The sequence below is a fragment of the Myiozetetes cayanensis genome, unplaced genomic scaffold (genome assembly GCF_022539395.1).
Source record: "Myiozetetes cayanensis isolate MyiCay16 unplaced genomic scaffold, myiCay2020 scf6-25, whole genome shotgun sequence".
Lineage (NCBI taxonomy): Eukaryota > Metazoa > Chordata > Aves > Passeriformes > Tyrannidae > Myiozetetes > Myiozetetes cayanensis.
In genome coordinates, this window is record NW_026087853.1 from 49,168,838 (window position 1) to 49,180,285 (window position 11,448).

The 11,448-nt window shown below is 44.0% G+C and overlaps 1 protein-coding gene across 1 annotated transcript; it reads right to left on the minus strand.

The window, feature by feature from the left end:
- Nucleotides 1-4,854: 4,854 nt before the first annotated feature.
- CUNH11orf58 (chromosome unknown C11orf58 homolog) lies at nt 4,855-11,173 on the minus strand. The gene is made up of 5 exons (XM_050336174.1): nt 10,982-11,173; nt 10,723-10,803; nt 9,405-9,465; nt 7,559-7,668; nt 4,855-6,391 (listed from the first exon to the last, which is right to left on the minus strand). The coding sequence occupies exons 1-5, from the start codon at nt 11,039-11,041 to the stop codon at nt 6,182-6,184; spliced, it is 522 nt and encodes a 173-aa protein (XP_050192131.1). The 5' UTR covers nt 11,042-11,173; the 3' UTR covers nt 4,855-6,181.
- Nucleotides 11,174-11,448: the final 275 nt, after the last annotated feature.

The following is an 11,448-nucleotide window of genomic DNA, read 5'->3' on the forward strand; positions in this document are numbered from 1 at the left end:
CAACCTTTCTTCATAGTGGAGCAGTACAAAGAAAGAGCACAAGAAAATACCCACATCACAGTGCCTGAAATTCTGTTTGAACAACTGTATTGATTGGGTCTGACCCCTTTACATTTTTTTCCCATTATTTGAAAAGGTGCATCTAACTGTAGCTGAATTGAACCAACCGCAATGAACTTTCCATGAAAACTTCTTGAGATATTTCTTTAGTTCAAAGCTTCAAAATTTTAAAGAGCATTTTTAATACAAGTCTGTTGAGGTATTCTGTGCAACAACCACACTTTGAATGTTAAACTACAGGTAAACCTAAGAGGAAGGTAAAATTATAAAGCCTGCTGTGAAATTGGTGGGAGATGGCGGAGTAGCTTCAAGTGCTAATTATAAAGAAAACCAGAAAGTATTGCATATGTGCACATTTGGGCACTGTTTACTTGTTATGTACTTGTCAGTGCTCCTGGTTGCCTTTCACAGAGTGTGAAACAGCCTCAAAAGAAAACACAGTTAGCATTTTTGAAGCAGTGACTGATGAAATAGTGTTACCACTATTTCAAGATGCAAGCTTGAAGGACAATGATGTTTTCTTGTAGTCCGCTGGAGAAGCCTTTTACCAGGAGCTGTAGCATAAGGAAGCACAAAAGGAAGGAAGAAATTAAGAAAACAAAGGTTAGTAGTGAGTTTGTAGAAAATAATGGTACAGATGTATCTGCAAACAAGATGTAAATAAGAGGCTGAAGGTGAGGGTTGAGAACAGTCTAGTGGTTTGATGTGAGAGGTTGTAAGAAGATTGAAGGAGCTTGAATATGTGGACTTGGACAGAAGCAAAATGCTTTAGCAAAAGAACTTGACCTAAATTGTAGCAGGGAAGGTAAGAAAAAGGAATAACTGGCAAATGACAATGTAAGTCCACTGCCCTAATACAAAAAATACCTTGTGAAAGGGATAAACGAGAGTAGGGTGTTGATGGTGGCAGTGGGTGAAGGAGAGAATCACTGATGGTTTCAGGGTAGTGTTTTGGTGACAGGACAGTTGTCTCTTTTAGTGCCAGCTGCTGCTGTGTTCCTTGAGCCCTCTGCAGCTAATAATGACTGGTATGAGAGAAACTCTCCTTTTCCCTGTAAAAACAGCTTTCCCCAGAGCCAGAGGTGGAAAAGCCTGGTCTTCCCTGGCACAGAGCCTGGCCCAAGTCCATGCTTCTCTCTCAGCAGTGGTGATGTGCGAGTGGAGGATGGAGTGTTATGTGCCCTGCTGTGGCCTCTGTCCTCAATTCTGTTACATATTCAGGGGGTTTGGGCTTGCTTGACTTACTCTACAGCCAGAATTGGAAAAACCTTAATACTGTTCTCTGGTTCATCTCTTCAGGCTCGGCAGGTATTTTGATACCCTGGCCAATGGCTTATGCAAGATGTAACCTTAATGAAATGAAGTAGCTAGTGATGTTTTTTTCTATTGAGATGTAGCACTCTGAGGGACAAAGTTGACATCAGAGAAGTCACTGCTAATCCTTTGTGTCCCTTGTATTTCCTGACTGCTTCATTCATGCTGACCAATTCTTCTGTGTCTCTGCCCTGCTTCTTCTGTGTTATGCCTTCGAACATCTTTTCCCACTATGGAACAGGATTTTGTCTGCTGCCCAACACGGTTGTAGTGTGTCTGTGTGTGTGTTGGAGGCTGAGAATGCACACACATACATGTTGATCCCATCCTTCCCTCATTTGGTGCTAAGACAGGGGACTGGCAACAGCTGAGTACCAGCATTAGCTGCTCTGCTCCCTTTCTAAGTCCAGGGACTCAGAGGGAAGAGAGAGCAACACCTTGTGAGTGTAGCTGTGTCCTCTGGCATTCTCAAAGCCTTCTGTATGCCTGAGGACTCCTCAGTTGTCTTCGCTGAATATATTTTAGAAGTTACTTGACAAATGGCTTTATACGCAGGTTTCATTTGGGATCTGGGTAGTGGCTCCATCAGTTGACTACTGAGGAAAGTCTATTTTATTTTTTGTGTCCAGTGTTCATTTTTTATGTTAAGAACTCTTTTCCACAAAAACAAAACAAAAAGATGTTTTGGAAAAAAGACATTCTGGTCCTGCATTCTTACAAACAGGTCACAATTACTGGATTTTAGTAACTGCAATGGGAAGAAGAAGACTTGACTCTAATCAGTTAAAGATCAAACATTTCACTTGCATTTGTTTTAAAGTTTTAGAAATATGAGAGTGAAAAGGTGTCAGTTCAGATTATCAAAGCTCTCTGCAGTTTCTAATGTAGCTCAATATACTTATGATGAGAACCCTTACTTATGGTAACAGTTTGAGAGAATTTCCCTGCAGGTCAAGGTCGGCAGCCTTGAAAAGTTAAAAGCAAAAAAGTTGTTGTGGTTTTTTTAATTATATGAGTTATAGTAGTTATATAGATATTATATTACAGTAATTTTACAACCCCTTATGATGTGTGTTACTTTCCAGTTTTCTCTCTTTTTTTTTTTTCCTCAACTGGATCCTCCTGTGGCCACCATAAATGGTACTGGGTTTGGATAGATAATAGCACAAACTGACAGTGTGATCTCATTCTGCACCTGCACATCAAAACTAACTCAAATTGGATTAAATCAGCAAGTAGTGTGTTTCTTTAATGCTGTGCAAAAAGTAAGGAAACTTTTATCTCCCGTCATGATGCTGTACACCTGTGTACTAAGACACTTTTCTCAGGAAAAGTGCAGTTGAGGTGGCAGGTTTAAAAGCAAACAAAACCAGCTTCTGCTTTGTCCCTTCAGTGAGGGTACCTTGACATGTGTCCCTTCTCTTAATCCCCTGACAGCTTCCAAGAGAACCGTGCCAGGCTTTGATTATGAGATATTGCACTGCCACTTATTCTCTTTGTCTCCTGCAGTTTACAGCGGCAGCTTCAGTGCATAATTTAATCCCTGTACTGGGGACTGCAGCAAATCCACAGAGATTTCTACCAACCGTCCTCTCTGGCATCAGAACAACATGTGCACATTGTCTTTGATGTGAATTCCCCAACCAGAGCCTTAGAAGGACCTATAGCTTTGAAGCTGGCCTATAAATTGTGCTTTCAGGAATCAAGTTGTCAGCCTCCTCTTCAGGAAGAAAGGGAGAGTAAAGTGTAAAGCAGTTGCAGAAAGCTACGGGGCAACTTGCAGATCTGGTTTTCTTGGCCTCAGAGAATTCCTGTAGGATGTTGAGAATCCCTTTTTACTTGGCTTAGAAGAACCCTCTTTTGTGACTGCAGGACCTTATGGACAGTGGGGCTGTGGTGGAGCTCATCTTGAGGGGTTCCCTGTTCCAGGGCAAATGGAAGGGGAACAGGCACACCGGTGGTTTTGACATTGTTCAGGGGTTTTCCATCTTCCAAAGCCAAGAGCTGATAATGCACCAGCATTGCCCTTTGTGTAGGTAAATTTTCAGTGGTTTAGAAACAGATGAAAACTTCCCAGATGTGACGGTTGTTCGATGACAACCATCTTACTCCAGTCTGTTGTTTCTGAAGACACGCAGAACGGGCAGATTTCTGCCTTTCTATTGAGATGGAAATAAGCTGCTCTTTGAGGAGTATTAGTGGCCAAATCTTGTTTGAATACCCAAATGCAGTGGCCCTTTTTATGATTGTCTGCTTATGATGTGTTCTGCTGTCACCTCTGGGAGCTCCTTCCATACCAATCTGAAAAAGCAAAGGACTGACCAGAGGCAACCAAGACACCAACCTTGATTTTTCCTGTGTTCTCTGTCTGTGATGAGAGCTGAAACCACCTTGCTACTATCCATGCCACTACTGCTGATGCTGTTATATCAAATGTTGCTAGAACTGACTGCACAAACTACAGTGAGCCGTTTTGGTATATACAGAGAAGCTTCTTAGGCTGCTCCATATAAGGATCTGTGAGTTCTTAGTATGTTTTTAAATGTTAGAAACAGACATGATTGTGTAGAACTCTTCCTGTTTTGAGCAGGTGAGTTTTAGATGAGCATCGCAGATAAGTTACACCAAACCTCACCAGATGTTCACAATATTAGGTTTCATACTTTGGGGAACAGAAGTTGATTTTTTTTTTGGTCTGAACTATAACTAGAATAGTTAAATTTCAGTTTATAGTTGTGTTCTGTTTGTTTATAATTGAAACTGATAGCCAAATGTTTGTGAGGCAGGAGGCTGAGTGGAAGAGCCTCACATTGTGTCTGTTGACAAAGATCCATGCAGGGCCATCCAGCTGGATCTGCTTTTCCTGGGTCTTTCCAGATCACTTGCACCATGGAGAAAAGCCCTCAGGTGAGGTTTTAGCCTGCCCTGCCTCTGAGGCCAGTGGGAAAGCAGCAGGGCCCTCCACCTGGCAGGGTGGGTGTGCAGCAATGGATTCCATCACCTCCCCAGCACAAGTCTCTGCTTGGCTGCATGCTGGTGGGAAAGCCCGGAGAGCTGCAGTGCTGGGACAGAGAAGGCAGAGAGGTAAGTGTATACACAGCAAGGCCATAAAGGGCAGCCAGAGCTGAAAGGATTTAACAGTGAAATGCTGGTTCAAGTGTAGCTCCACTGTCTAAATAGGAAAAACCTGGCATGTTTTTATTTAGGAAAGTAACCAGTTGATCTCTTGGGGAGGGTTTTACTCTCTTTGCTAGAGACAGAACAGCTTTCCTAAGTCATGGTGAGGTTTTCTCTTCACAATGCACAAGCAACCTGAATTTTTCTCTACATAGCAGCTTGCAGTATAATATCCACAGAAATCAAGTACAAATGACTGACCATTCAGGGCTGCCATAACATTGTTCTTCAAACTGAATGACTCAAAAAAATTGTATTAAATGCAGATATCGTAAAACATACCAATCAAAATCTACACTCAGGTTTTATTTACAATATTACTTTTATTCTTTTTCATAATGTAACTTATTCCAAGTCCTCCCCCAATAACTGATGCTGCAATGTTTACATTCAATAACTATGCAATGATAGTACACACTGCTGCTTTCCTGCCAGCCGACCGGCTGGAAAATGTTGTCTGCCCGTCAGAAATTGTACACAGGAATGGAAGTCTCCACGAGCATCCAGAGTGTTTCCTGAAACACTGCTGTGGTTGAGCGTGGCTGTACTAGAGGCACAGATCAGATGTCCTGTTCTCCCAGCAAGGAGAGGCAGGCGATCTAATGTACTAAGAGGAAACAAAGTCTTAAAAGCTCTGATATTTTATTCATTACTTGAATGCAATGAATTTGCAGAGGAATGGATGTGTTTAATTCTTGCTGGAAGGAGTTACTGGTTCTCTAAGCATATCAGTTGACTTGAGAGGTACCACCTTGTGATAATTGACTCAGACCTCCAAGTGATGCATGTACGGGGAGAAAAGGAAGAAGGGCTCACATACTTAACTCTTTATTCTATATTTTAAAAAAGCTAAATGATTTGTATATCCTTTTCATTATCAAAGTATACTTTCTCTTTCAAAGTAAACTTGTTTCTTCGGGAGGAGTTATTTTTAATAACAGCTCAGTGCTATAACCAGGAACCAGTAATTCAAAAATCACTCTTTTCTACTGAAAAGTAGAAAAAAACTACAGCTTATTCCCCTCATTAGAAAGCCAAAGAAGCAATTAGAGCCTTCTGCTGTATTATGTTTTTCTAAAACATCTTCTCCATGCAACTGCTGTAGGACTTCAGATGGATACAGTGATTAATACTATCACAAAAGTGAGCGATTTCTCCTCTCAGCCCTGCCAACACTAGCATCTATAGACAAAATCATTGTTTAAAGCTCTAGTACATCACAGAATAATGCTGATATTGGTATTTTACAACTAATGCAACATCACGTAATTCACATGTAATCTTAATAGTTAAAAATTCAAGACTGGGGTACTAACTGAATAAACCACTAACATGAAGCTTCCTTATCTGGCATGGAATAAGGGAAGGGATAGTTTAGATAACATTGTAGAGATTGGGCAGAACAAATTTATTTCTCCGTCCAGGATTTCATACACTTTACAAAAACCAGTAATATCACCGTGCCCATAAAAATGTTATCCATGGCAACAGAAAGCAAATACTACTTTTTGTCATCTAACGGGGTCTTCTTAAAATCAAAATACAAAGATTTGTGCTGTAGCAGTCCTCCACTTTGCACTGTAACAATAAGGCTTACTGTACTTTAAATACAAAGCTGTTACATCTGCAGTTATGAACCACTGGCTTTCACAAACATCATTTTATAGTTGCTTTTTGCTTCTTTTTTGTTTTCTGGAACCTCAGCTTCCTCATGTTTTTCAGCAGGTTGTAGCTCCTCTGCAGACTCCTCTTGCTCCGAATCAGAGCCACTTTCAGAGTCCTCTGAACTCTCATCAGAGGAGTGTCCAGCTGCCTCTTCTTGTTCTTCATCTTCCTGAAACTACAAGTTCAGATTATGAGACAGAGATAACATTATTTCTTGGCAACTCCATTGCAGCCTTTAAGATTTCCCAGTGAGAATGTTTTGCTTAATGGCTCCTTTCATTTTGCTACTAAAATTAGTGGCCTGTAATACACAAAATTTTAGAGAGCAACTCCTCTGAGGTGGTAACCCATGCCGATCATGACATCCATGTTTTCATCAGCCACTGGTTTATTTAGTTACAGCAGAAATCCTAAAGACACCATTCAGCAAGTCTGAAAAGTTTCAGATCACATCAGTAATTCCACACTTCGGTGCTCACAGTACATGACACTGGAATACTTGTCATGGAATGTGACACAATGGAACTAACAGCCAGACCATCAAGAATTCACATTCGTGACTGATCTTTCAAAGTAAGTTTAGCAAACTGAAACATGAGGAAGGCTGAAGTAATCCAATGATACTGCTAACCAGAACAATCCAAAATGGCATTTTGTTCATGGTCCTGAAGAGCAAAGCCTCCCTGGCTGTAACGTTAAGAATTCCCAGCACTGCACATGTGGTTTTACTCACTCTGGCAACATCAGCTATGTTTTTATGCAGTTGGTGCTAAGAGTTAGCAAAAATTTAATTACTGTGCCTTTCAATTGGCAGATGGAGCCATGTTCCTAATAACCTGATTCTCTTGGTTTTTGTCACACTACTCTTCCAGCTCACTCCTATGGAATTCCTTGAGTACAAGACTAGGCAGGTGTCAGCTCACTGCAAGATTTTGTACAGCAAGTCTGACCTCTCACTTTGCAGGACCACAGAGAGGTATGTGCCTCCCCACAACAAAAAGCTGAGGTTAATTAGCTTTCAGCAACAAGGCAGATGGTTACTCTGCCTACTTATGTATTATTCCTTGGCAACACCCTGATTCATTTGTCACTTTCTGCCCTAATCAGTCTTGACTACTGTGGAGCATTAAGCGTGTCATACCTCTTATGAGAACAAGAAGCATCAATCCCTTCCAGGCACCTAAATGGCCACTGAACATGAACAGGAGTCAAGTGCCTGCCATAAGTTTGTCCTTTAACCCAAACTGTGAAAGTTTGCCACTAGTTGTGGTGGTTGGATTCTAAAACCAAGTATCGTCCTAGTGAAGTGAAAGCCAAATCATTATGGAAATAAACTTAGTACCTCACTGAAACCAAGTCCGCAGTGGCGCCGGTTCCGCCCGGACATCGTGCTGTCCATGCTTTGTTGGTACTGGGACTCCAATTCTTCATTCATTTTCTTGTCTTCTTCCCCTGCATTGTCCAGGGTACTTTGGTTATGGTTCATTCAAATTAACAAAGACATCAAATTACACGAAGTCATATTTACAAAGTCAAAAAGTTTAAATTTAACCATCTTAAACTACTGGATTGAGAGTATTACTGCATACAAACCATCAGATTTATAAGCAATTGCATCAAGTGTGCAAGCAGAGCTGCTTTGATACAAAGTTTCTAAGACCTGATGTGTTCAGCTGTACTACACACAGTGTTACATCCCACTAAACAACATAACTCAGCATGACTTCTTTGTGCTTCCTGCCAATACTGCAACATGTCACAGCAAGGAGAAAGTTTCTGACCTTCAGAACATACCACAGGATTACTGTGATTAAATCATGATGCATATATAGCACCAGAACTCAGGACAATACTACCACTCTTGTTTATAGAACTGTATCTGAAACTATTTCATGCAACCTGAACTACCAGCTGCAGTTACTACAGCTCTGCATTTTTCCATCTTTAGGAATTAGCAGAAATACTAATTTTCACAAGCTCCTTACTTACTTCACAAGCTCTTTACTTCTACATGCTCTTTACTTACTTGTTTGAATAAGTAAATAAATAATTATTTTCATTGGGAAAAACATGGTCTACAAGGTCTACAATGGTTAAGACTCCTCTGTTCTTTTAAAAGGTAGGAATCTAAATGTCCACAGCAGGCCTACAACACTGTAGTTTTTAATTTGTATCTCTGTGAAGCTGATAGGTTGTATTGCAAATTCACTTTTCCTCATTTGGAAGTTAGAGCTGTGTATTGTTGTAAAAGGGCAATACTGTATGTTGGACAGAGCAGTGTTAAGGAAACAGCTGTTCCTTTTTTTTTTTTTTGGTGACAAAACCAGCACTTTAACTTTTTGCTAACAACAAAGCAGTACTGACTCTTTATGACTCCTTAGGAGAAGCATTATCTCCTTTCCAGGAAATTCAGGTATGAGGAAGTGATTCTCAGTCACTCTGCAAGCTTAACAGCAGAACCTGGAACCAATCCTCAGGCTTCTTTTGGTCCACAGATAATTTTTCATCAACTGAAAAATGATCAGTGGAGTATATCATGGCAAGTTTTCTGGAACAGTGACAATGGCTATTCTACACAGCTTTATCAAAGCTTCTCTCAGGCAGTGCAGTCCAACCCAGCTTGGTGCAATGTACTTTGATTTAACTACCTCAGCAAGCACGATAAGAAGGTACCACGATCATACATGACACGCAATTATTGCTGATTGCCAAGATGACCCTACGGATCTTTTCAGCTTCCGCCTCACCGCGTTAGGGCAGAAGCAACAGGTAACCAGGTGAGGGAAGAATCAACCCTGTTCTTTTCCATGCACAACAACTTCAAGGTTTGGATATCCACACCTGGCAGCAAGGAAGCGTAACACTGCTAGGTGCCAATGGCAATAAAACCTGTTTTGATCAAAACAACACGGAGGATCTACAGGCCCTGATTGCCAGGGCTTTTGTACACAAGTGTGCCTGACCATCTCGACCACTTGGCTGAACCTGGACTCCAGAAGGCAAGTGCAGTCAGAGAAACTGTTGGTCAGTAATCTAACGAGACATTAGGAACAAATCCACAGCCTGACCTGTCTTCAGCTGCAGCCACAAAACCTGAAATCCCTCCCTGCAATATCTACTCAAAGTACTGGCATGTTCCTAAATAAGGGTTAGATTTCCAACTTTTATCAGCTGTTGGATAAACTGACCTGTCCTGAAGTGAGAGGTTGATCTGTGGTCTCCGATAACAAGGCGGCCAGTATGTTCTTTCTAAAAGAAAAGGCAGTTTGTTTTGGAGCTTTAGGTTGCACTGACAGCTTTGCCAGCATCCTGGAATCTCGGATGGAATAGGTTTGCTGTCAAACCCTGACAACCAACTGTAGGACTGTAAGTTTTACTAGCTAACAGCTGCTGCCTCTTGGTGAACTCGTTTCATCTTTGTTTTGCTGAATTTTCTGAAAAACAAACCCCAACAACTAGACACTCTTTGCTCTTCCCAGACCCCAAAGCTGGTTCTGTTTTATCCTGCTTCTTGCCACCGCTACAAAAACACGACATGATGCTGGACAAATGCTTATCTAGGTTCTGACAATCTTCCCTTTCTCTGGCACTTTGCAATAGTTCTGGCTGTGCATCTTGCAATGGTCCCACTTTCAGACTGGTCGCAGAATCAGGTAAGAACTTTACAGTGCTCATTAATTTATTGGCTCAGTAGTTGCTCATTAGCAAGTGTGTCCCAACAGGCAAGAACTGGCATTACACAGCAAGCAGCATTAAGTATCCAAGCAGACATTAAGATCAGTGGTAGTGGGATGCTTTAATAGGGTGTTGTATCCCTATCCATTAGGAAGTATGAACTTTCACCTCTTTAATACAGTAATATATTTTAGCTTACAAAATTACTGTATTCAAGCCAAATAAGGTAGTGCAAGTGAAAATATCTGTCTTGGGGGTAAGCAAAATAGGAATACCAAACCAACATTTTATATGGGAACAAAGCATATTTTGTGGGGTTTGCAATATTTTTTGCAGCAAGCATAACAGATATATAATTTTAGAGCATTTCCTCTTTAAAAATATCTCCTGGATGGATTAAGTAGACTTACTACTTTACTGGCTTAGTCTATCAGCTACCTTTTTTCTAAAAAAAAAAAGTTTTTTCCCAGTGCAAGAGAATTTTACACAGCTTTGTTAGTCTGTAACAAGGACTCTCTCAGCCGCGTTCACAGATAATTTTACGAGCTGCTCTGAAAGCATCAAGGCGTGGGGTGGGGATGAAGCCGAAGCGCAGGGACTCGACAACTTCAGAGCGACGTTTTGTGTTGCGATGACACAACAGCAGTGAAACCCAAACCCTCCCGGAAGGAGAGCCCCAAAGCCCCGTCGCTTGTGGCTGCTGTGGCTGCCCTCGGGGCGCACCGCGGTCCATCGCACACAGAGCCCCACACCCGGCCCGGGGCTCCGCCCGCCCGGCCCCGTGTGCCCGCGGGGATGCGATGGGGGCCGATGGGGACGGGGCGGCCTCACCTTCCCGGCGCCCATCAGCCGCAGGAACTTCTGCTTGCGCTCCTCGTTGCCCAGATCCGCCGCCTCCCAGCTGCTGGAGCCCTGCGGGAGCACACGCTCACAGCGCCCGCCCGCCCGAGCGGCCCCTCCGCCCCGCCGCGGGCCCGCCCGGGCGCCCGCGGCCTCCCCGCGGCCCGCCGGGAGCCCCGCCGCCACCTCCTCCTCCTCCTCCCGCACCGCCTCCCCCCTCCCGCCGCGCCGCCGCCCCGCGCCCGGTTACATCGGGGGAGGCCGCTCGCTTGAGGCCGTGGTGGCTCTGGGACTCCCTGGCCGAGCTCATGGCCGCGGCTCGCTGACCGGGCCCCGCCGCCGCCTTCCTGCCGGAGCCGCGCCCGCGGGGGCGGGGGCGGGGCGGGGCGCGGGGAACGCTGGGATCGGTAGTTCGGCGGCTGCGGCGGCGCCGGGAGCGCAGGCGGGCGGGGACTGCGCGCGGACTGCGCGGCCCAGAGTGCCCCGCGGCGCCGGGCCCGCCCCGTGACGGGCGGGGCGGGGACAGGGCCCGGCACTTCCCGCACATCCCGGGATGGGGGGAGCGGAGCGGCTTGGTGGGGTTTGCCTGGGTGCTCGGGGTGCTCGGGTGCCAGCTCCCCGCTGCCTCCCGGCCGTGCCCCTTCGTGTGGAGAGGGGCAGCGTGTGCCCCGAGTGGAGCCCTCTGTGTTTCCCACTTAACCCCTCCGTATCTTGGGC